The sequence below is a fragment of the Phoenix dactylifera genome, chromosome 13 (assembly GCF_009389715.1).
Source record: "Phoenix dactylifera cultivar Barhee BC4 chromosome 13, palm_55x_up_171113_PBpolish2nd_filt_p, whole genome shotgun sequence".
In the NCBI taxonomy this organism is placed as follows: domain Eukaryota; kingdom Viridiplantae; phylum Streptophyta; class Magnoliopsida; order Arecales; family Arecaceae; genus Phoenix; species Phoenix dactylifera.
In genome coordinates this window covers 9,116,939-9,143,113 of record NC_052404.1, presented here as the reverse complement: position 1 = coordinate 9,143,113, position 26,175 = coordinate 9,116,939, and the positions used below count along the sequence as shown (strand labels likewise).

Sequence of the window (26,175 nt, the reverse complement as noted above, 5' to 3'; positions counted from 1 at the left end):
GAACATCTCTCAATTCTTTAGAATATTTCATCACTACAGCTGAATACAGCACAACGTGTAAAGCATGAATAAGGCTCAAGCATTACTGCTTGTCGTACAAGTCGTCAACAATGGCAAATCTTCTATAACTTGATTCCCATGAAAGCAGAATTTTGAAGGCTTGTGAAACAATTCAATTATGTAAAGTGGCAGTGATTAAACTGTGGGAGATGCTCTGCAAAATAGAGTGATATGGTGGTGCAAAAAATCTACTGCTCAATCAACAATCCAAAGTAGATGTAGAGTGTTGGACAAAAATATTCTAGAATTCCTATGGCAATCACAACAAACAAAGGAAATAGAAGGTTAATAGAACCTGCAGCTTTGAAGCATTTTATGGAAAGCGCTTTCTTCAGGGTATGGCCAAATGATGTCTACTTCCAAGATACAACGATTCACCAGTCTTCTAATGTGCATTCAAATAGGATCCTTGACAAACCCTATAAACGTTATACCAAATAGAATGCAATGCCAAAAAACTTCAAGAAAATATATAGAGAAAAAAATACTTCATAGAATTCTCTTTATGCACGCCCAATTGCATACAGTAAGTCCAATAAGTATGCATTCTTAATTTACACAGGCTTCTTAAATCTCACCAAGGTGGTAATATACTCTTAAATCTCTCGCACTCATTTTTAGATCTCGATATTATGGGACCAAATGACCCATGCCACATTTGTAGATATGAGAAGCTGTGAGTGAATAAGTTTCTCGAAGGATTGCATCCCTTCGCTTAATAAATTTGTCCCTTGGATATATTGCATTCCTTTAATAAAAGGATGTATGTCTTCTAAGCATAACTACCAGTTCAAGAGATATTTCTTTTGAGTTTAAATTAAGATATGTATCTTCTGATGTATATATATCCACCAGCAAATGCATCCTTTTGATTTATCATCCAAGAGATGTCTCTTTGTTTTATTATTCAAGAAATGTCTCTTAAAGCACCTCTAAAAAGAGAACAACAAGAGATGTGTCCATTCAAAAATATAACATAATTAAATTTTGGATCACTATTTTGAAAAAATAAATAAATATTTTATTTATTAAATCCAACAGCGTTGAGGGTGTCGACTAGTTCATTCAACACCGGTGACTTGGGTTGGAGTCCCATATTCACCGCAACTCATGATTTGAATAAATTTTCCTTGCCCAACTTACGAAGAAGGGAAATTAAAAATGTAGACAAAGACTCGTGGTAGATGAAAGGTCAAATTATGGATGCTTGTGTAGAGAATCGTCAAAAGGAGTTACTTAAACAACTAATAAGAGCTTATATATTGTATCATCAACTTATATTGGCATTATGATCGGCCGTTCGTGAGAAAACACGAGTATTATAGACAGACTAAATTATTATTATTATTATTTTGGTAGTAGAGACCCTCTGCCATTAAAGAAGGGGAGATAGAAGAGATGATATCATCAATACAGTCGTCTCTTCCCTAAAACAGTCGGGGTGGATATCATATTCCCCACGCCTGACTATTTTGGGGTGCATTTCTCCATGCTAGCTCTACTGCTTTCGGATTTCGTACCTTTTTCCTCCCGGTGGAATGAAGTACTTCTACGCTCTCCTTCTGCTTTTTGAATGCCCATCCTTTTAGTCATAAACCCTTCCTGGGGACTCCTCGCATGCACTATCTCTCGGCAAAGATCGTGTGAGTGTGCAGTTATGCTTCGGATGCTTCGCCATGGAATAGATCGACTCAGTTCCCGTTCTTTTCCGGTGCACTTTTCACTCAGGCACGGGCGTCAAGGTCTTTGCTTGGCGTCTTGCTCACTTTCTTTTCTTTTTCGTGTGGAGCGCCTTTCCATGCCACCAATGGCAAATGGTCTAGTCCCCAAGTTGGAAGATTCGTCTACAAGTTCAAACCAAAGGTTCAGTTCAAAGCTAGGACTCATCCCAAAGGCAAGGCCAAGAGAGGCCAAACTAATTAATGACTCGCAATATAACCTGAACTGGAGTAGCACTGGTTGACCAGCTCAAGATCATGTAGGTTCTACTTATTGCCATGAATTTTGGATCATGCCAAGTTCACATGATGGCCCCCTAGCCAAAAGGGTTCAAAATGTAGGAATATTACGTATCCAATGGATTGTTAAAATTTAATATGCAAACTAACCATATATAGATTTTTAAACATATAGACATAGATTTTTAGAGTGTGCTTCCATAGCTTTCCTCTAATAAATTTAAATCCAATTCTAGGTAGGGGACTAAATTTCATCAACACAATCAGTTCATTGATTGATCTGCTACCTTAAATAAGTTGCATCGTTCCTGCTACGGTATACTTTAATAATCAAGGACCATAGTTCTTTCTTAACCAAACCAATTATATAGGAATCAAGCCCAAGGTTTGCTTGGCTTCGGTATTCCATCGAGTTAGCCTAGCAATGTGCCCCACGGACTGGTCCAAATGGATGCATATTTCTCAGCTGCTGGTTCCCGTGAAGAAGCCACTTCTTTCTCAGGGTGAGAAAGGGTTTAAAGAAATGATACCTTGCTTATAACCTGAGAGCGAAGTGGTACATGATGCCAAGAAACGTGGAGAGGGTCCTGAGGTGAATGTAATATGTAGCTTTTAGGTACGCAAAGATAGGATTTACAATAATGTTTGATGGGGATGGGATTGCAGAAGAGGGAACGTACATGGCGCTGATGTTGGTGGTTTTCCGTGGACATAGAGACAGCCATCATCACTAGCATCATGCATTGTTAAATAGCATGGATAAAGATAACACTCACTGTTCTCAACAAGAATACATGTTTATGTAAGACATTTCCATCACTATTAAGACCATACCATTTTTGTGAAACATCACCAAGTGATAATTTTTTAGTGACGAATTATCATGTGGTCTTGACAATATGAACTACGACTTCCTAACAAAAAAAAAAAGGAAAATGGAAAGAAGAATAATGAGCTACATGGATTTTTCCCTGAAATAATGGTGGGAGATTAGATTCCGGAGAATATCAAGATCAAAGTATGATAGAAACGCTCTCACAGGTCATCTCCAGTGGCTTCTCGGTGAGCTACGACCGAAATCCTTACCAAATAAGTTAGAAAAAAAATCTAGGAGATCTATTCTCAAGTCTCCAATTGCATTACCAGCTTTATGCAACAGTAGTAGTTCCGCATATGTTGTGATGAAGTGGTATAACGTTCCCTTAAAACTTAAATACCAACAGAATATATGAATAATTATAAATTTTTATCAGAAAAATATTTATGAAAATAAAAAGGCCGTATTTTTTTCGGGGTGAAGATGAAAAATATAAGAGGACTGAGGACTCCTTGGACTTCCTATTAGTTGACGATGAATCAAAGACCTCTCTCCTAAGAAGAAGGGTGCCAAACATCTAAGCTAAACCTAGTTATCCTATATCATAAATGTTCTACATGATTTATCTCTTGTGATTATCCTGGCACATAGTTCACATTCCATGGAAGTTCTTGGTCATTAAACAACGAAAATTATATTTACAGGAGAAATGCATACGAAGCGTCAAGAAAAATTATGGGCTTTGAAATTCTACTGTACAAGGACAAGGTAATTTCTTCTTTGTTCCGTATAACAAAACAATAAATTGCATATAATCATAACTTTTAGTTTTCAAAAGACATGCATCATCACAAATATCATTATTTCATCAAGATGCAGTCCATATTCTCACCACCATAAGCCCGCTGCACATTTAATTAGGCATGATGTGCCATCCCCACAAGCTAAAGCTACAAGCCAACATGATATCATTGCGAGACGCTTCATGGACGCCGTTCCTTGGAATCATCGAGCAGCTGAGGGATTAATTCTTGTCATCATCCATGGCAAAATTGGTCTCCAAGTAATGTTTCAGCGCTGCACCTGAGAGCACTGCAAGGGTCAGGGCTTGCGCATGCATCCTGCACCACCACCACCATAAACAACAAAATCATTGTCACCTTTATTTCCACCTTCAACAAGAAACTTATCCTGCTAACAAATACCTAGCATGGATCAGCCTGACGCTGGTCTTGTGTGGCGTTCTTTTACGCGAGTAAGCTATGGATGCCACCAAGGCTGAAGCCCATAGAGTTCCTGAAAGACACAGGATTCCATATTAGCCAGTGGCTCATCATAGACCTAAAACTTCACCAATTTTTTCTTGCTCCTTACGAAGAAGCCAGATGATCAGATGCTTTGCTTACCGACACTGGCGAGCTTGTGCTCAGAGACCCATGCCTGCAAAGAGCCCATCCTGAGAAGACACAGGAAATGGAGGGGGAGAGAGAGAGAGAGAGAGAGAGAGGCACAGAGGAGCGTGAGGTGAGTGCTGAGAGTAAGAGGCCAAGAAACAAGTTATAAAGGTGTAGGTGCCCCTGGGTTTAAACATTAAACCTGGGATGAACGTTACAAACCACTGGCAAGCAGGCTTCAGTTAGACGCTCATTTCAACTTTGAGACAAAGGGGATTGTATTTTTTAAACCTTTTATTCACGAAGAATGAGTAACGGGCCAGCTAAATGGCAGGTGGTGGAACGGAAGTGGAGTGGGTCTTTCTAATTCAGCCATGGCCGCTGGATTTGCCAAAAGGCTCTAGTCCTACCAACACGTGGTTTGCAACACATGAAAACTGGTTAGGTGTAAGTGTAACCCAGCCCAATGGTTCTGACCATAACAAAGGCTACACCCTGCTAAACCATATGGGGGCATTTTCAAGTCTCAGGTGCAAGGTTTAAGCTTAACCCAGTAAAATAGAAAATTTACCCCAACAATATTAATGTAACTATGCTAGTATCATCTTGTATCTGGATGACATCATTGTCTAGTTAAATTGTGTTATCCGTCAATCACAAAATCATGGCACTGGAAGAGATATGGCACAGAAAAGGGGGCACAGACAGACACAATGCCCTAAGACTCCACATTGTCAAAAGCGTCTGAAATACCTTGAACAAATTGGGTAGATAAAGCGGAGCAGCATCTCTAGGAACTCATGTTTGGGGGCCATCAAGGACTAGACAGAAGAGGAAGAACAAAGCAAAAGTCATTTTAAGACCCCTTTCTGAATGAATGAGACAATGGTGATGTCACAAGCATAACAGGCGAATGCCACAGGTTTAAATATCAAAATCAATAGTGAGGTTGGAAGAGCTATTAGGTAGCATCAAAGGTGGATGAAGTTTCAACATGATTTGACCATGTTAGTGTTTGTAACGAGGGATATCAACCCAGCTGGGAGAATCAAAGAGAGAAGAAAAAATCATTTCATATTTGGAGAAAACTTTCATTTACTGTGAAAACATATTCAACTTCACTAAGCATCACGAACAAATAACAGTTGACAGCCTATTGAATGGAAGATCAAGTATGCTAACACTTCATAGAAATACGAACGGATATCAACACATGCATGGAACAATGCATGCATCTCCTACAATACAACAAAGCTACTTCCAGTGTTCACACAACAGTAGGGTCAAAGGTGCAGGAGGGAGGCAAGAATATCAGAAAAAGTGGGAGTGATATCATACCTCATTGCACGCTCACTGGAGATTCAGTATAGGCAAAGTTGTGACTCAAAAGGATTTTCTTTGCTTTCGAGAAATTTTCTTCCATGCTTTCCATGCGGCTCTGACTTCAACCAGCTCTGTTATCTGAAATGCTTCTGTTTGCATCTAGACTATCCACCCATTTCTTCCATGGGGATTTGGATGGATCCAAGAAGTTGGGTGACTGAGGCAACATCATAGAAGAGTAGAACTCATCAAATGCTTTCTGGATTTCTTCGGACTCGATCACTATTTGCATTTCAGGTCGTGTTATAAAAGAGTAGCGGTCACCCCCAGGGATCAGAAGGGGCAAGGGGTAGAATGTCAGAAAACATCACCAGAGATAACTCTATGACATCTTTTGGTAGCCAACCCCGCTTCACTGCTGCTAAAGTCCCCACTTTTCAGAGCTGTGATGGTAACAAAAGTTAAGCACTTGCATGACTTGGATTAAGATATGCACAAGCTCAGATGAAAAAAACCCAGAAATTATTAAAATAAGGCTCATGTTTTTATCTACTAAAAGATAGGACACTACCCTATAGTATATACTGGTGCAGTTGCAGATGACAGTATATTGTCTTATTTACTTCAAAGCTTAGTACTCCATCATCGCTGATAGCTTAGTTGATATGGTTGCTTAAAAGTCACTTGTCAGATATCTAAAATAGGCAAAGATTTTCAAGTCAAACATCCTGGTAAATCCCGATGTTAGTTAGTACTGATAATTTGCCACAACAACCTGTCAAATGTATATATGAAGCAAAAGACTAGTTAGGGGAAAAGTATCCAAGACAAGCTTTTCAACTTCAGAATATAATAGTGTAAAATGGCCTCCAGCAGTAAAATAAGAGAAAATGATTCTGAAGCGAATTTAAAATGGGCCATTTTACCACTTTCCACCATAGTTTTTCGAGATCTCTACATATGCTTTTCTCGCATTATTTTGTTTTTTAAATATTCATTGTGATGCATACATACATATATATATACATATACATATATATATACATAGAAAACTTAAAAGCTTCATGATTTTCTTTTAGATGGGCAAACTATGGTGAGTCCCACATGCTCTTCCATTACACTTGATGATATTAGGCACCAACAAGATGCAAAATTTTGCTGAAAATATCAAACTAAGTTTGAAGGAAAAAGATGACAACCTAATGATAGCTAGCGATTTCCTACCTATTCCAGGATGTATGTTAAATAGCAACATTTAGCATGCAGCAATTGTAAAAGGAGCTATATGCATCAAATGAAGACCACCAGGTTATAGGGTATAGCTTGCCTATGTAGCATGAAAGATTCACCTCATATGGACAGCTCAACGAAATTATTTCCTGAAGACGTCTGCAGCTGTCCACATGAGCAGCAAAAGCCCTTTCTGACGTGAGACACTTTAGTCCACCCATTTCATCTGGCTCATGAAGCCATCTTGCACAAACAGCAAGACGGAACTCTGAGTCTCTAATTTCATCATTTTGTTTTCCTGGCAGATCATTTCATCAGTCACTGTCACATTGAATGTTTGGATGTTCTTCACATTTATCGAGTGCAGCATCCACAACCTCAGAACTTTCTAGATCATCATTTTCCGCAACTTCAGCGGCCAACACATCCTCCGCAATTCTTGTTTTTCTGATAATGTGGCCTTGCTTTGGAGGTTGTTTCCTATATTTGAAATGAACTGTTTACTTATGGAAACAATGTTCTCCCTACAAGGAAATAATAGATGTCAGCTATCTAACATTCAACCAGTAAATGCTGTTAAATTTAGATGTTTTATGTATTCCTGAGACATCCATGACAGGCACGCTTTCCAATCATGGTTGTCTTGACCATGTGAAAAAATTTAAATTTCTAATGTAATCAAAAATGTTATATACATGTCTTTTCAGATCATTTTAGTTGTAAAAAACAATGTGACAGTTCTGATTTAATACTATAAACCCCTAAATAAGAATGGCTTATGGATGGTTCCTCCATTTCCATCTACAATAAGCAAGTGTTATTAGACTGTTCTGTGCAAATTCAGATGCCACTTGACTACAAATGAGAATACTTTTCAGCAAATACATAGGCAAATTTAAATCTGATAATAAGCTAAACTAATTATTCACTTGATATATGCTTAATCATTAGTCATTATACTGATGAATGCATGAAAAATTACCCTGGGATAAAAAACAAGTGAGACAGAAACCACATAATTGTACAGATCAGAGTGGACAAATCTATATATGTATTAATCATTAAAGAACAAAAAGTCCAGAGAACCGAGATATCATAGTAAAAGCAAACTCAAAAACAAGCCAGCGACAAACATATACCTTAAAACTTTTCAGTATATTATTGAATTGATATAAATGATCATGAATTCAGCAAAGCTGGAGTCGCTACCGATCCCAATAAATTCAGCAGGCAGGAGATAAGAGTACATCTGAACAGTGCATTCTCTTCTTGCACCAAAACTCCTACAGAAACCAATTCAAATAAGCAATAGGAAGTAAGCTAAGGAGCATTCTTTTCCTTCTTTCCTACAGTCATTACCCAGAAAGGGAAAAGGGGGGGAAAAAACACAAAAACAAAAAAAGCATGCTTACTAGTAGTAAGAGTTTCAGCATTGCTATAACATGCTATAACTCTCCAAACAGCACATTTTGTAAAAGATATCAACTATCTCAGAAAGCTCGGGGATAGGCTATCCTTTTTCCTTTCCTATAACTTGGAGAGAGTAGACAGTGCTAAACTAGTAGACAGTTGATAAAAGAAAAGATTTCATCATCATCAACATCACTGTGTAGCAGTGTTACCTAGACACTCCGACCTCCAAAAATCCTGACACAGGGACACTTCCATATCATACATACATTGATGACCAGGTAAGTTCACCAGTCAATAACAAAATTTTGTTACACTTACACTTATGCCATTGTAACACTAAAAGAAGAAGAACATATAGATCTGACACTTCACTAAAAGAGTATGGACACTTTTCACTATCAATGTTTAGTACTGTAATCATACTATAAAAAAAAGTGCCAGCAAGTGCAATAAGGTGCTCTCGACAGAGTATTCCAAAAATAAGTGTCAAGTACTAAATCTTGTAGCTGACATAAACAGTTCACTCCATTTTCTGGGAGTGCCACCAAATGGCACGTCATGTTGTATCATCTCTCTGTGTCTAAAAGAAAGAAGCAACTAGGTTAACATAGCTGGGCAGTGACGAATATGGAACTGTTGCAAAAGAATCATCACAACAAATATTGAAGTGAACGCAATGAAGGTGATATTTACTAATGCTTGCAGTTTGTGTGTGAACGTATGCATGCATCTATTTGCACGTATCTCCAAAGAAAACACTCATACTGAAATGTGGAGATAGTTTATTTCAAGTCACCTAAAGATCAAACAAAGCATGTGTACAAGATAGCTGTATGGACCCACAATAAAGTGCACAGAAATTAGAAGGCTAGCAGCTAAGAATTATGATGGAGTGAATGCAAGTGACAAAATTTGAGGTAAGAGCTGCTTTTGCCCAAAACCTTTATTTTTTCCTAACCAGGGCCTCGATGAATCCAAAGTGAAAGAACCAACTGGTCAAACTCCTTATTCATTGGTCTAGTGTATGGAAGCAGTCCTTCCTATCGAAATTTCAAGCGCATCCCTTAAGATACAAGTTGACAAGGACTTAACTAATGGAGAAAAGCTTCCAGCTTTGTTGGCACAAAAAGAACTCTTGGATGAGAAAGGCTTATATGCCGCTGAACATGCCCAAATTTACTTTGTGTGCAGTGTGTTAAATAAGAACAAAGTTCATCATGCAGTTGCTCAATATTTTTTAAAACGCCGTATTTTATTCACTTAGTTTGTAAAAAGGCATATAAATTAACTCATTCTAGTTCTCACTTTTGGGGTGGTAATAAGGCATATAAATTAACCCATAAAAAACTTCAAGTTCTAGTTCTCACTTTTGAGATGGTAATATGCTGAAAACTGACATTATTGGGTAGGCTAGAATTAACATAATTCGCAATAACCATGCCAATAGGATCCTCTCTCTCCATGCATGTTCAGGGATCTCCATCTTCAATGAAATCATGGCTGCCAAGAAATGCACCTAACATATGTTAATCTCAGACCAAATAAGAAACTAATTACAGTAATGGAGTATCATTTAGAACACATAATAAAAGACTCCCCCCCCAAAAAAAGAACTAAAGCAATAGCATATTAGACCCATAAGCATATTCAAAGATGCAAGTGATTATTGCATTTACAATAAATTAGAGATGTCGTAGAAGTTTTGTTTCTTTTGTTGGATTATCATAATGGAATAGATTGCATTAAATACATCTTGATGACTTAGGAAGTACACTCCAACAAATGATCATCTCATTGATTTAGCAAATAAAGAAGTTAAATGATTGTAATGCAAGGGTGAAAATACACCTGCCTCGACAGTCATGCTAAAGGCAAAGGAGTAGAACTAAGGGCATGTTTCGTATTCTTAAAGAATGTGTTTTCGTATTCTTAAAGCAAAAGAACATTTTCCAAAAGAAAATTATTATTCGATAGCATTATACGAAAAGTATTTCTATAAGAAGAAAGTTAAAAACAAATACTTTTAGGAGAAGCTAGAAAACCTAGCTTTTGGCTTTTCCTTCTATTCAGAAGCAACACCAAACATGCCCTAAGGCAACATGGGCAACCCTAGGAAGCCTAAATTGATAGCCAAGCATGGCTATGTGGTGACACTTGACTCACAGGTCACAAAAAAACTCAAATGTTTGTAGTGTTAGGATGCTTTGTAGGTAACAACAACTTCAAAAATTCACCAACAATAGCACAAATAGAATTATGAGATGAAATCACTTCCATCACGCCTGCTGTCAAGTAAGTTTACCAATACAACTTGAATCACATAAACCAGAGGTTAGACAAGAATGTTATGGGCAAAATATCAAAGTCGTATCAGTGCAATCAGAGTCTTTTTGATAATTTTGTTTTCAGTCTTTGTATTTTTCTCAATTTTGGTAACCGCTAGCAAGAGTCAAATCATCAATTAGCGAATTAAGGATAAGAACCATACCATCAAATTCAGTTGTCAGCAGAAAAATCCTGCTGGCCAAAGAAATTTGAGTCCTAGTCAAATTCGGGTCAACTGATAAACCCAGGTTACCATCAGTTGAATCTAATGGGGACTCGGTCATAGTCAGATATTCCATTTGCATCTAGAAGCACCCTTAAAATGCAGCATTAGTTCTTAAGAGCCATCATGCAGATATTTTCCAAGTTTCTAAAGGATTCCATGAGTCTTTATCAATGTAAAGGCCCTAGAACACTATAAATATCTCATGTACTCATCTCTTTTATATCATAATGAGTAGAATAGAAGTTTTCATGAGTGTTCTTGGTGGTGTGACTCTGCCTTGCTGTGATGCAACTTTGTAGAAACCTTCATGTGACTCGAATGCCCTTTTTCTCTTTTAATACAATTCCATAAGGCCCTATGCAAAACTAGCGCAACGTTATTGACGTGGAAAGTCCAAGTGACAGCTAGGATGACTCTGGTCAGATTAATGGATTCAGTTGGGGAGAATCCAACTAGTTATCCTACCTTAATTTACTTTCCAGCTTTCTTGTTTGGATCTTGTCTTCTACTTACCCTAGTCTAGAATTAGCTCTCTACTTCTTGTTTGTTGCTTTCTAGTTATCTTTTAGATCAAGCTTTCTAGTTTAAATTAGCCTTCTAGTTATTCAATTTATTTTCCTGCGACAATAATTATTTTAAAACTCAACAATAGTATCTTACTATTTTCTTCTTTATTAGAAGACTTCAATTCCTTCTAAGGTAGGAGAGATCTTGTTCGGGTCATGTCAAGTTTATCATAGTGATCTGCATCTCAGGGTTTTTTTTAGTCGTAGCATACTTAACCCAATTACTTACACACATTTACACTGATCTCACGTAGCCAGATCCCCTGTCCTTTGCGATTCCTGACCCACATTGATGTTCTATATCATGTAGAACAAAAACATAAGAATTATGCCACTAGGGCCAACTACAAATGGTAGGATCTTATTTCTTACGTCGCAAAGTTCCCCACTAACTCTGTTTTTTTTCTGTGTCTAAGTCCATCTAATCTTTTCTTCATTATCAACAGAAAGACCGCAAGCCATCAGATCCTCTCACGTGCATCAGACATGACAAAAATCTAGTTGCGACTAATTTGAGGTTAAGCATTGGTATCCTTCATCAAATGGTGTTCTCATGAACATTGCATCAATCGCAATTCTAGTTCTTAAATAACACAAATATAAATATATATGAATGCAACCTTAGTAAAAAAATATGGAAAGTGAGAAAAGTTTTCCTATGAAGTACTAGATTTTTAAAATCAGAAATTTCCAGAAAGCTGTCTGGGTGACTTGCTTTTCATATCTGACACCAGGCGATTTCTAGATGTGACAACAAGGCATCAGCAGGTATCTATACAAAAACAAATGCGCATGTGGAAGATGCTCAAGATCCTTGTAAACCAGGGAACCTTACTGTATACTTGGAAATATAAGAAGATAGCTTGCCAATTAAAAGGAGGCTACCAAGACTATGTTTCTTTGTTTAAGTTCCTGCTGTAAGTTCAGCGTATACGCAATCAACTTGTCATGGTATGATATCAATTACTAATTCGCTTATTATCAATTCCTCCTTGAAAGTAGGGGGCAGAACTTCTTTTCTTGATGAATAAATGCAGCATCCTAATAAACTACAATCACATGTTAACTTAACATGACCAATCTGATGACAAGCACCAAGGCTTTCTTAGGACATGATGAAGGTTTACATAAGAAAGAGAGTGTGTTGGTCTCATAAATATTTGAAGGTGGAATCCTGTATTGGAAACATATAATTATTGTGTGCACCTACTTATAAAGGAGCTATTAAGGAAGAAATTCCTCCCTTGCACAGTATTTTTATGCTTTTTTAAAGCACAAGTTTTTGCTTTGGTTGCATACTTTATCATAATGAAGATAAAATTGGTACATACCAGCATCTGCAGAAATAAAAAAAATGTTATTATATTTAAATAATTAAGAAGTATTTAAATGCGACCCTTACTCCTCCTGTCGGCTCGGCTACTCCTAGCCCACTCAATTTTATGCAGATCTGCATTCCCTAATTACTATAACGGATCCCACCAGCCCAAAAGATGGCAGATTCCAACCCTGCTTCAATTGCTATACGTCAAGATTGGAATGCTTTAGCAAAGGCCCATCTACGCAAAGCTGATAAGATGCATGATGCCATCAATACTTAGATCATTTACATAAACGACAAGTAATAACACAAAAAGGCCCTTCCGACAATAATATATACGGAATATCTTTTGGTAAATCTTAGCTCCTTTCAAGAAAAATTAGTTCTATCGAAAACATTATTTCACTTTCTTTTTCATTCAAGAGCAGAATCCAATAAACTGCACTTTAATAATTATCAATTCAAATGCGGGAAGATTTTCCTTTATGGTCTTACTCGATAAAGCAGGTTATCTCGCTGCATCTGAAGACCTGCAAAATTAAATATCATCAATGTTAAAAATATAAAATACTCCAACTACTATCAAGAATACAATAAAAATCTTGGAGAGGGAAAAAAAAAAGAAAAAGAAAAGAAAGAAAGACTTAATCTCGAGCTACCTCTGTAATTAGTTCCCACGTATCCGACGCGCAAGACGACCTTCTTATTGCGGGATTCCCGTCTCCTTCCTCCATGATTGGATGGCGGAGGAGAAGCAGAAGAGGAGCAAAAACCCTAATTATTCTAGGGTTTCGAAGGAGGGCGAGAGCGCTAGGGTTCGGGAGGAGGCATTGAGAGGAGAGGAGTCGCACCGAAAAGGCGGGGCCATGCGAAACCGACTGAAGCGGGCGAGGAGGTTTTCAGCAGAGAGGGAGGCATTCACAAGAAGGGGGACGGATTGGAAGATGAGAGGATGGACCGCCTGAACTAACGGACGGAGAGTCGCCCTCTCCGTTAGGCTGCGTATTACGTGTCATACTCTAAGGGGTATTTGGTATGGGGTGAGCGACCAAAAATGACGATGAGATCACCGTACTTGGTTGCATTATAATCCTACGCCTGGTGATCTTAAATCACCTTCACTTCTCAAATCATCCTCCAATTCGGTGATGGGATATCCGTCCTTGAGGTCCGGAATCCAAGATCACCCCAGGACAGTGATCCTGGGTTCAAAGTTAAAAACAAAAATACCCTTCAAGTTAGCAAAAAAATTGATATGTCAATATACCATCAATATATTATGTCAATGCTATATATATATATATAATGTTGATATTATATATTATATTAATAATATAAATTATATTATAATATATTACTAATCATATTATTATGCTATTATTATTGAAGGATAATTTTAAATTATAGTAGAAATATATTATTATATTTTATATTTATATAATGAAAATATTTAATATATTACTATATTACTTCTATTTACCTTATTTTTCTAATCAAAATAATTATTAGTATTAAAAAAATCCATTATAAGTATAAATAAAAATATTAATTCTACAATAAAAAATAACATATTTTTATAAGATTAATGATTTATAGGAGTAATAAATATATTTTTATAGAATATAGTAATAATTAATATATTGATAAATATATTAATAAATATGTGACAAAATTAATAAATATTGATTTATTATAATATATTTTACATGATTAATAAATATATAATAAGGGTTACTAAAAGTAGAATATGTGACAAAATTATGAAGCTATTATAGAAATTAGCATATTGGCTTACATTTTTAATTCATGAGAATTAAAAATACATAAAAAATCCATTTACGATATATCAGGGGTATTTGTGGTATTATGTGGTCAGTGATTTTGGATTCCCATACCATACCAAACAAGTTACTCATGAATACCCGGAGATTTTTAATCACTGGACCATAGCCTACTAAACACATTGATTTTAGATTACTGGGGATCAAATCACCCCAGTATTCGGATCATCGAGGATCTTAGATCACCGTGGTGATCTTGTTGGGGTTACCAAACGCCCCCTAAAAGGCCACTTATACGATGTCGTCCTTGACGGATTTCTTTAATTTCGATCCCAAAAACGTTCTCTCACGCATCCAACTCGTAACCATCTGTTTGCCTATTTGGTAGGCGTCCGGCGATGCCTTTAGATTGAGCTGCCAATTGCACTTCGAAAAATGCCATATTTTGTTTTTTTAAATATATTTATATTAAATTTATATGAATCACCCGTTTCAAAAAAAATAAAATAAAATTATAGTCTTGTTCTATGATTATACTGACAAACAATAAATGTAATAATATTCACTTGGAACAAGATTTGGCTACAGTGATTGAGTGGATCTGAGGACAGCACATCTGGGCTTGCAGAAGAGTTTGGCTCCTTCCGAGCCTGTCATGTCTATCGAGAGTGAACAATGCAGCGGATTGCGTCGTCTTCTATATTGCGCATCATTTAGGAGAGTTTTTTTAGAAGGATCAGGACTTAGTTTCTTTTTCACTTTATTATATATATATATTTTTCTGATTTTATTGGTTGCACTTATACGCAGATTGGTGCGAGTCACTGTTGTATCAGGAAGGGAAAAAAAAAAAAAAGTGGTCAAGGGATAAGATTATACCATGCGGGCGTATAAGCGGGATTGGGCTACAGGTTCCACTTTTTAGGCCCTATCTCAGGCTGGCCGGGCCTCGATCTTATTTTTCTTACTGGATTCGGATCGCATATTCTTCTTCTGGCCTCTTTAGGCCGGGCCATTATCCCCGAAATAGCGGGCTGTTACAGCAACCTCCGAAATGCGCATCTCCTCTCCCAGTATCATGGCAGTAAATGTTCGATGAAATGACTATTAGAGCTCCTGTGAGAGATATGGTGAGGCATGAGAAGACGAGCATTTTCTTGCGGCCAAGAAGCGAGTCGGCGAGTGTTGCAAGCAAGAGACCTCCGATGATGCTGGCATGCTGGCAAGGGCCGAGCCAGAGCACTTGAGGTCTCACTCGGATACTATGGAGGCGTGCTTGGGGAGGTCCGATGCCCATGAGCCCTTGGAGAGGCTGCACAGATTGCTGGCCGACGAGCCCGATGGGTCGTCGGAATGGGTGCAGTATATGAAGACATTGATGAAGGTCTTTGGGCGTCGAAAAACCATGCTGGGAAAGCGAAAGATGCTTGGAAGAACTGGACAAGCTCGTGCGGCCGGCGTAATGTTCGATGGTGTCGTCGAACGATGGGGAAGCTGCCTTCTTAGCTCTCTGAGGTTGGTTTGCCGACAGGGACTGAGGTGGAAACGTGCGTGGAGACTGGAGTTTGCTATAGCTTGTGTCTCAGGTTATGATGGGCGTGGGAGGGATGGGAAGGGTTGAGGGCTCGAGCAGATCCAGATTTTGAGCACTAAATTACGTTTGATGTATATTTTTTCTTTTTCTTTTGGTACAAGAGCCGCTCACATTTAGAGTGAGTATAACTAATAGAGTCTGAAACAATTCAGGACCTCACCTAAAATATCTAGTCTGAAGGTATTATTTAAATTCTTTAATCTTGTATAAGTATCCAAGATCTACCCAACAACTAACCGATGTGGGACTAAACACACACCTGTACGGATCCTTGCATTCTCTCTCTGTCTAAGCCTTAACGTCCTCGTTGGGCTAAGGATTCAAATCCATTCAAATCGAATCACAAACACCATGATCGGCCCGTGGTCAGCTCCAATGAATCCGTACTATAGTGTCCCCTAGTCCGCATAGGCTATGAGCCGGGTTGGCTCTGATACCATTTGTAGCAACTTAGGACCTCATTCAAAATGGCTAGCCGGAAGGTATTATTTGGGTTCATTGATCATATATAAGTACTCAAGATCTATCCAGTGAATAACCGATGTGGGACTAAACACATGCCAGCACGAGTCCTTACATACTCCTCCCATTTAAGCCTTGACGTCCTCGTCAGTTAAAGGGTTCAAATTCATTCAAATCTAATCACAAGCACCATGATCGGCCCATAGTCAATCCCAATGAAATGTACTACAGTATCTTTTAGTTCACATAGGTTATGGGCCGGACCCGCTCTGATACCATTTGTCACAACTTAGAACCTCACCCAAAATGGCTAGCCGGAATATGTTATTTGGATTTCTTGATCTTGTATATAAGTATCCAAGATTTATTCAGCGAATAACCGATGTGAGACTAAACACACGCCCGCATGGGTCCTCACAAACTTGCTACACCACGACACACATTGAACATGATCTTTAGCTATTAAAAAATGGTTGTTGAGAAACCTGTTACACCAGGACAAGGTGATTGCATTCAACACTTCGTTTTACATAATATATTGTAAATCACTTAATAGGTCTTTTGAAGATTCGAAGGTTTCGGAATTTTGGTGTCCATGATTTAAAATAGTTTCGAGAGCCAAGCATAAGCACCTGAGTTCCGAGTTTCTGTATACCTGAAGTGTTCAACCAGAGGAAGGGAGTATTAATCCATTTCAACAGTGTCTTTTACACACATAAAATAGCTATACATGGCATAATCGTGGCGACCAGGTCTAATGGTTGATTGCAAGTTAAGATAGATACATAATGGTGAAGTATACAAGTCGATAGGAAAGACCAAAACAAGGAAAGCAATTATAGACAATCTTTTATAATGCCCAAAAGCTCTGCACACAAAGGTTTACTTATTTCTAAAGCAGGCTCGCTCAAAGAAACTCCCATTTATTCCTTAAAACAGTACCAGCTAATATAATATATTGAAACTTTGGTCACCATGTATCGGCCGAGAAGTAACATGCTCTTTCTCTCTGTCACGATAATTAGCTGTTCGACTCTTTGCAGCTCCAGTGGGAAATTCAGATTCTTTTGTTCTGCATAGGTACCGAGTGTTCTTCATTTGTTGTACGTGTTTGAGATAACCTATATATATATATATATATAGGTATTATGTAAGTGATAACCTAAATTTGAAAAAAAAAAATCGTTTTTTTATCAGTTGCTAAGTAGATGTAGTGACTTAGCTTTAGCAATGTAATGGAACATCATCTGTACTTCTCAATTGCTAAAGTTTTTTTTTTTTTTATTATTTTTTATGATAAGGGAGGCCCAAAAAAATGCCAAGAGAAAAGGGAATGTACATCGTACGGGACTATGTACAATGAATAGAGGATCGAGTAAAAAGTGATTAAGCTAAGAACTTTGAAGTTGTAAAGTTAAAACTTGCCAATTGAATAATAGTCATAACAAATATGTTTCAATCATATTCGACTTCCAAAAGAATATCTTATAGAAGATGCAGCTGGCTGAAATGCAACCAAGGTAAAAAACAGAATCCTCTGATGCTAAAGTAATGCATGAAACCTTTTGCTAAAAACACTTAATACATACAAGAATCCATCTCGTGAACACCCAGAAACAGCACAGTGCCACGCCATGTACAAAACCCTCGAATCCAAACAACCAACCAAACTCTTCATCTCATCCTAATTCGCAACTCGACAATTCTCACGAATCTCCCCATCACTCCCGGTCAAGGGGCTCAAGTTCCCCATCCTAATCATAGCCGTCCCAAAGTCAGCCCAGAAGGCATCACGGTTCCCGCTATACTTCTGCACCAGCTCACCAGCCAAGCTCCCGTCCCCCTTAAACAACTGCTGGTCCGAGTGCAACAGTCCCCTGCTTTCCACTAGGTCTTGGTAGTAGGCCGTGTCGAAGCTCACCGGAGACTCATCCAGCGGTGCGAGTTTGTCGTCATCGCCCGACGGTGGGCACACGGCCTGGAGGGAGGCGGCGAAGTCGCCGTCGATGGTGGATGTCTCATTGTAGATTCTGTTTCGGAACAGAAGGCATCGAGAGAAGCCAAGGCTGTGCGCGCCGGAGAGGGCCACGAGGTCGACGAGGCCCAGACCGTGGGACTCGAAGTTGGCGATGAGGTCTGGAAGATCCAAGAGAGGAGATGGGATATTGGTATTCGCTGCGTCCCTGCTTGCCGTCGTGGTGTCCCTTCGGCCTAGGAGCACATCATAGGAGCCTCCTCCAAGCTGCATGCAGTCAAATTTATGGCAGTAGAGTTAGAGAACGTACTAATTAATGGCATGCAGTTGCTACGTATGAAATGGGAAACGCGCAAGAATCATGAGAAACGATACTGTCGAATCTCATTTGATGGTTTACAGTTTAGACTCTGTATTTGATCGCTGGGCTGCTTAATTAATTTGATGGGTGAGATATGCTGATAGAATCCGATTTCATTAGGATGAAACTCACAGCCACAACGGAGTCTCGAGCAGCGACAGCCAGGATATCAGCACACGAGACCACATTTCCTAAGCACGCCAAATTGACAGCAGCTTTAATTTGATCGATCACGTCGAAGCCCCTAACGGAGTTGTTGTTAGGCGCTGCCGTCTTCTCGCCGATGAAATCTGGGGTATCATCCAACAAAATTGATCCATCACAACCCTGCCATCAGAATTACATGACAATTTCTTCTTCAGTCTGAGCAATTAAAAGAAAATATATATATATATACGGGCGTATGTCGATCGAATACAGCCTATTTCGATGTTCTTTGCTAGGCAAAGATGATGAAGAGAGCCATGTAATTACATTAACAAAGCAGTCGTGGAAGTGTAACCGGACCAACGACGCACCCATCCGAGGCTCAAGAGCGATCGCCTCCTCAACCATTACTTTGATTGTGGGCAATGCCTGCGGGCAAACTTCGTCGTAAAAGTCTACTGATAGCTCCCCAAATGCGGAGAGCATGATGGCCGAGATCATAGCAAAGTATGTGATGAACAATTGGGTAGCAGCCATGGAGAGACACCCAGCTCTTTTATGATGATAGGGGGAGGGTAAGGTTTTTGGAGACTTGGAGTGTCTATATAACCATGGAAAGATTGACCTATGACGTATCAGGAGGCTACTAACCTCTAATTGTTTAATGTACCAAATGCATTGTATTCAAGAAGACGTGTTTATATATAATATGGAACTTTCTGATGACGGGTTTCTTCTGATCCTGGAGTTATCGCTTACCCGTTCGACTTAGCTAACTCAAAGCTTAAGCAAAGCCGGAGAAATCTTCTACTCCGTGGGAGGGGCATCAAAAGCTTCCAATGTTCCCTTCCGAAGGAAAAGCACTAGACATGAAGAAGAGGGTGGTTTTTCGAAGACACGCAACTATCTATAGCAGGTGTTTTTCTGAAGCCTATTAAAAATAGTTAAGTACGTTCGTATTTGAATATAAAGGGGAAATGCATGCCTAGATATATAGCAGGTGTACGTGCAGATGTTGTAAAAAATTACGGTGGTAAAAAGTTCTATGGTTCCATGCATGTTGTAAAATTAATCTTGATGGAATGTGCAACTCTAGTTGGCATTCAATTATCGAGTAGATTAAGGTGAACGCGTAGACCATCAGCTTGCATGGCAGCTTCCACATGTTTGATCTGCGCTATAATGGACCCATGCATGCTAACCAGCAAGCAGCAATAGTGCAAAGGCAGCACATTTTGCCTAAGACATGAATGTATATTTGATGCCTCATAATTTAATTAACTCACTAGTTGCATTTTCTTTTTTAAAAACATTAACTTTTATTTGACAATCAATTGAAGTCACTTTTTTTTTTTCCCAAAAACATCATGTATGTCACGTTTGGCTATCGATATTTTAGATCCAATGGTTCTCCCAATGCATATTAACATAATTTGCGCTGGCTATTCAGTGTGATGGTCTGGCCTGACATGATATAGTCTGCTGTACATGAGAGGTAGATGGTACCATCTGTCCTATATATGCATCGCTTAACCAATTAGGACTTGTTTGATTTGAGAGGAGAGGAGGAGGGAAAGTATGCCAATAGAAAAATAAAAAAATATCTTATGTTTGATTAGAGTTTCAAACAAGAAAAATGAAAAATAGTTTTTCTATGAAAATAAGATTTTCACATTTATGGAAAAAAAATCTATAAAGGATATGCCAAAGTCAAATTCCCAATGGCTTGGAATTGGGGTAATTTTTTTCCCCAAAAGTGTCCTTGCGCTTTTAAATAAAATGAGATAAGATCTTTCTCTTTATTAAGGGCATAACAGATATTTTATATAATTTTTTTCAGAAAAGTAGATGTTCAACTAAATATAAGCCATTCTAAAATGCATCACTTTTCTATAATCAATTAAAAATGCAAAAATCACTTTTCTAGGCATCATATCTTCAGGCATCAGCTTCGCAGAAAAATATTTAAGAAAAATTCTTTCTGCGAACCAAATGAGTCCTTGTTTTCCATATGAAAATTGGTGAACTTAGCATAGATGATCTCTAGCATTTTTTTTCATCTACCATATATGTGGTTGTGCCTACGCCCAAGAACCTTGAAGCTCATGGAGGAAAGACTGAATTGAAGACCAAGTCTTGGTCAGCAGACGACGCACTAAATGAGGTGAATGAATTCTAATTTTATTATTAATTAGCAGCAACATTTCAGACGAAGCCCATGCTGATCTATTATTTACAGTAAGAACCAGAAGAACTCCCGAACTATATCATATTTTAGTATTCTGATGACGAATTAGGATTTGACGTACCTCCGGGCCAAGTCATTCTAGTTTGTCGATAACACTCCAAATCAACCATCACTCACCAAAATATAAAAATAAAAGTTAATTAGAATCAAATCCAAACCAACCCCTACACTCTATCTCGTTATCGTTTAATATATACTGCTCTTTGGACCAGAAACATACTTTACGGAATGCCACAGGAAATCTCTGGCTCCCGTTGACCGGATAGCAACAAGACTGCCTGTGAACCGACAAAAATTGGAAACGGCGGTTGTATAAGATAGCTTCTCCCTACGCTATTGATTGAGTCAGTCTGTTTAATTATTAGTATTTGTGGTATTATAAGGGTTGAGTGTAATTAACTTAATGCTCAAAATGAAGAAGTCCACAACCAACACTAGAGAAATTTTTAAAAAAAGGATAAAACTTCGCAGGCCAAGGCTTTCCAAGCTGAAACTGAGAGAAATTATTGTAATGAGATAGGATATATGTTCTTTATTTGCTCAGAAATAGAACAAGATGGTAGGTTTAGCTCAGATTCAAGCAATACAACCTATAGACAAGATGGTAGGTTTGCCTCAGATTCAAGCAATACGAGCTATAGATATTAAAATAATAGATGTTGGGGGTGTCAACATCTATTAATTAAAATACTAGCTGTTGGCAATATGACTAGATAAATAGAGAAGCTGATATTTTTATCCATCTCTAACCTAATTTGTAATTCTAGCATTATCTAGGCCTTAACCAAGTGATTACACTCCTCCTCCAAGTCAAGGAAGCTGCATGCTTGAAACTTGTGAGGTACTATTTTAAGCATTTGACTAGAGTAATTCCACTTGCTGGGCTGCCTCTATAAAAGGGAAAGACAAAAAAAAAAGAGAGAGAGAAGGTAAGAAGAAAGCAGCCATCCAAAACACTGGAATTTTACTTAAAACTGCATTCACTAGCATTAATCTGCTAGCTAATGTTAGAACCCTCCCTTTCCATGATGTTAGGGGTGTAAATGGGTCGGATCGGCTTGGGTAATGAGTGATCCTGACTCAACCCGGCCGGTTCCTTGTTCAGATCCTAATTTTGGACCCAGACCCAACCCAATAAAGGGTTGGGTTGGGTCCACCACTACAATTTTTGACCCAACGGGTCATTCGGGTCAGGTCGAGGCCATATATAACCTGAACCCAACCCAAAAAAATTTGGTCCAGTTTGGGTTAGGGTTGAGTCCGTTTCGAGTCAACCCATTCTGTCTTCACAATTTTTTTGCACCCCAGTGTGCTGCGACCCGTAGGACCAAATAATCTTACAGATTCGGGTTGGATCATAAGATTGAAAATCCAAAATTATCCAAATTTCAAATGGTCGGGTTGTGTCGGATCGGTTCTGAATTCAATAAACCCAGACCTGACTCAAAAAATGGAACGAGTCCAATTTTAGGACCTGACCCAGCTCTATGGGTCAGCCCGATCCATTTGCAGCCTTACATGATGCTAAGTTCTTCTCTATCTTTTTCCTCCAAGAGTTACCAATTTGACACACGAGCCTTGAAGCCGCAATCCCAGATACTTGATTGGTAAATTAGTTTCAGCATAGCCAAGTATCCTTGAGAAAATATGCATGGAAGATTTCAGGTCGCCTATCCCAATGACGACTCTCTTGTCGAAATTAGGTTCAAGCATAGTTGTAGGTCGTAATATTTTCTTTGTTTTTAGGCCCTGGGGGCTCCCTATTACCTTAAAAAACGGGGGCTAATTTAATTTAATTATTACTTACATTGCTGATTGATTTAATATGTTATCCCCATGGAAAAGGCTAATTTTATTACCAACCCAGGATTTTGTGGCAGAGTCATTTGAGACGAGACACCTCTGATTGGGAGTTATTCGGTGGCGCTCTCGGGAGATGGAGGATGTAGGTGGAGATTCGGACATCGACAACGCCAACACTTTGCCGTTCACTTTGAACAGGAGGACGGCTAGAGCTCTGTCCACCCGGGGAGGGGTTGGAGCCCAAGCTTCCTCTTTTTTTTTTTACTTTCTAATGCTGAGGTGGCTAAACATGGAATGTGGCAAAAAAAATTGGTCCTATATACTATTGAGCTAGTATAACGACCCTTGGGTATAATTTCTATTTGAACCAATGAGAAGCGCATGCATTGAGAAAAGACAGTTTTCTTGTCCAAGAAGGAAACAGAACATAAATGAAGGCGAAGGAAAATAAAATATAAGGCAGTTGGAAGTAGGTATATAGTGCAATAGTTTGTTAGTGATTTGAGCAGCTAACTGCCTAGTTGACACATTCATATATATTTCATTCCTTAAATTGGAGTCATTTTTATTGGATTCATCATGTTTGAGGTTTACATTTCTGTAGCAACTCAATATATATATTAGGCTTTTGTCGCTACCAATATGCAGGTTACAGCATGTTTCTAGGGAAGTTCTTTTCAGAAGGAAGAATGAAAATGTTTCTAGGCAAATTCTAGCGGATACATGATGCTACCTACTTGCATTGAAATTCGGAACAGGTCAGTTTGGCATGATTAACTAAATAAATGCCTCACGTGAGTAGTTTAGTGTATGTTGCGCGTTCTAAATACCGTTTCTGATGCAATTAGAAGTCGCGGACAATATGCATTATTTATCTAGCTTACGGACCTGTAGCAGGTTCATGAAAACAGAGAGGTTTCTTGAATAGTCAAGAGGAAGGTGGGTTCCAAATTGCCCAGTCCACTTCTAATATATTCGCAGTGATACTGAAATGTAGTCAGTATGCTTCATGAGATGGGCTGTGTAATTTGAGAATGAAAATATGGGTTATGTCATCGCTTCTCGAGATAGGTTGGAAACCACGTAAAACTAGCAGATTTGTCGCGTCCAATCACCGGAACCTGCAGACTAAGTAGAAGAAAGAAAATCAACATCTATAGCCGAAGTCTTTTTTCTGATATAAGTCGGAGGAAACATCTATCTATAGACGAAGTCAAGCACTCTCTTTTTACGCTATCGGACCTCGTATGCTGCCATGGAGGAATAAAAATATCTTAACTCTCGTCTATATAAAGACCCGTCCAGATCCTTTAGCTAACAAGAGCGCCATAGATATCATCACAAATCCTCATGGCCGGTTGCAGTTTCTCCATGCTTGTCCTCCTAATAGCTGCATTAGCTCTCGCATCGAGGGCTCAGCTATGCCCCGACTTCTACGACCACGTATGCCCAGAAGCACTGCCCGCCATAAAGGCAGTGGTGGAGAGAGCGGTGGCGCGGGAACCACGCATGGGAGCGTCTTTGCTCCGACTGCACTTCCACGACTGCTTCGTTAACGTAAAGCTAGCTTGTCATCCCATTTGTCCGGAATTGTTTATCACTAATTTCTTTCTTTCATTCGTTTATTTCTTAAAAGGAAAGCAGAGAGTATTGATTTGATGTGCATATATATATTTTGTTTTGCAGGGTTGTGATGGATCGATTCTGTTGGATGATGCACCTGGTTTCACTGGAGAGAAGACCGCGAAACCTAACTTGAACTCCGTGAGGGGATTCGATGTGGTCGACGAGATCAAGAACGCCGTCAACGAAGCATGCCATGGCAATGTTGTGTCGTGTGCGGATATCTTGGCAATTGCAGCTCGTGACTCCGTCGCGGCGGTGAGTTGCTCTCTCGTTTTCTTCTGCATGAGAAATTATGGGGCGCGTGCAAATGGAATAATAGAGGCCCCTTTGGTATTTCTTTTGTTTCTGTTTCAAAAATCCCAGTACCATAAAACCTCCTAATTTTCTCAAATTATTTCCAAAAAAAAATCAAAAAAATTTAAAGCAAAGATTTATTGCTTCCAGAAACACGCAAAAATAGAAGCAAGGAACAACTGGAGTTTGGTGCAAAAACTGTCTTCCATAGCTCGATCCTTCTCTCATATTGTTACTCGGATCTCCCAGCCACTTGTTATCGAAAACCTCTAATTCTTCTCCAACCAAAGGTTCCAAATTATACCGTGCTGCCAGCCACTGCCATATCCCAACCTCAACACCATTTCCTCTCGATATGATTGATCGTATTTATTTAAATTTAGAACAGAAAATATGGTTTTGAGCTCAACATATTTGGATATGACTTCGTCATTAGAAAAGGCACTGTCAAACATTCCAAAGAAACGATAAAAGAAATATCTAGGTCAAGTACTTAGTAAAACTCTATAGTTTTGTAATTCTTAGCCTTTGTTTCCTTCGAACATGTTTCCTTCTTATGAGAATTTATTCTAACAAAATACTTTACTGCAGTTGGGAGGACGTCCTTATATGGTACTACTAGGAAGAAGAGACTCGAGGACAGCGAGCCTAAATGATGCTAATAATGACATCCCGCCCCCCGTCTTTAACTTCTCTCAGCTCCTCTCCAACTTCCGATCACACGGGCTAGATCTTAAAGATCTAGTGGTTTTATCTGGCGGCCACACGATTGGGCTGGCTCGATGCACAAGCTTTAGGGACAGGCTCTACAACGAGACCAACATCGACCGAGGCTTTGCAAGCATTCTTCGCAACTATTGCCCAACCTCGGGTGGGGATGACAACCTTGCATCGTTGGACGCGACCCCGGCGAGATTCGACACAGCTTACTTCAACAGGTTGCTGCATGGGAGGGGGCTCTTGCACTCGGACCAACAGCTATTCAAGCGTGGTCAGGGTGTAAGCGATGGCTTGGTCAGTTTCTATAGTGCTAACCCCTATGCCTTTTGGGCTGACTTTGCCGTGTCTATGTTGAAGATGGGAAATATTAGTCCACTGACAGGCAACCGGGGCGAGATTCGCATGAATTGCAGGAAAGCGAATTAATTTGGTTTGCTTGGTCGCTTTATTATGAAATTCATAATTGTGTCTCATATATATATTAAACTATGTTAATTCATAAATTTGCTGTCTTTTTATTATAATCAACGG

The 26,175-nt window shown here is 38.8% G+C and overlaps 2 protein-coding genes and 1 long non-coding RNA gene across 11 annotated transcripts; 1 reads left to right on the top strand and 2 right to left on the bottom strand.

Annotated features, from left to right (window-relative positions):
• Positions 1-3,527: 3,527 nt before the first annotated feature.
• On the bottom strand, positions 3,528-13,642 carry LOC103721515. 9 transcript variants are annotated; one of them, XR_005514550.1, is made up of 10 exons: positions 13,293-13,642; positions 13,129-13,163; positions 9,563-9,695; positions 7,922-8,065; positions 6,902-7,306; positions 6,124-6,327; positions 5,568-5,995; positions 4,242-4,291; positions 4,041-4,131; positions 3,528-3,956 (listed from the first exon to the last, which is right to left on the bottom strand). It is a non-coding gene; the product is annotated as an uncharacterized LOC103721515 (long non-coding RNA). The 9 variants fall into 9 exon arrangements; XR_606323.3 differs by having other exon boundaries at positions 4,242-5,995; XR_005514549.1 differs by having other exon boundaries at positions 4,041-4,291.
• Positions 13,643-17,929: 4,287 nt separating this feature from the next.
• LOC103699953 (peroxidase P7-like) lies at positions 17,930-19,490 on the bottom strand. Its single transcript, XM_039133188.1, has 3 exons — positions 19,281-19,490; positions 18,939-19,133; positions 17,930-18,712 (listed from the first exon to the last, which is right to left on the bottom strand). The coding sequence occupies exons 1-3, from the start codon at positions 19,488-19,490 to the stop codon at positions 18,155-18,157; spliced, it is 963 nt and encodes a 320-aa protein (XP_038989116.1). The 3' UTR covers positions 17,930-18,154.
• A 4,864-nt stretch (positions 19,491-24,354) lies between these two features.
• Positions 24,355-26,070, top strand: LOC103696562 (cationic peroxidase 1-like). The gene is made up of 3 exons (XM_008778234.2): positions 24,355-24,561; positions 24,691-24,885; positions 25,516-26,070. The coding sequence occupies exons 1-3, from the start codon at positions 24,355-24,357 to the stop codon at positions 26,068-26,070; spliced, it is 957 nt and encodes a 318-aa protein (XP_008776456.2).
• The last annotated feature ends 105 nt before the right edge of the window (positions 26,071-26,175 follow it).

Excerpts from the sequence above, each read along its gene's own strand:
- LOC103699953 (XM_039133188.1), bottom strand. The coding sequence starts at position 19,490 with ATGGCTGCTACCCAATTGTTCATCACATACTTTGCTATGATCTCGGCC. Across the intron at positions 19,134-19,280 it reads TCCACGACTGCTTTGTTAAT|GGTTGTGATGGATCAATTTT; the intron begins GTAATTACATGG and ends TTCTGATGGCAG. Across the intron at positions 18,713-18,938 it reads CTCGAGACTCCGTTGTGGCT|CTTGGAGGAGGCTCCTATGA; the intron begins GTGAGTTTCATC and ends GACTGCATGCAG.
- LOC103696562 (XM_008778234.2), top strand. The coding sequence starts at position 24,355 with ATGGCCGGTTGCAGTTTCTCCATGCTTGTCCTCCTAATAGCTGCATTA. Across the intron at positions 24,562-24,690 it reads TCCACGACTGCTTCGTTAAC|GGTTGTGATGGATCGATTCT; the intron begins GTAAAGCTAGCT and ends TTTGTTTTGCAG. Across the intron at positions 24,886-25,515 it reads CTCGTGACTCCGTCGCGGCG|TTGGGAGGACGTCCTTATAT; the intron begins GTGAGTTGCTCT and ends ACTTTACTGCAG.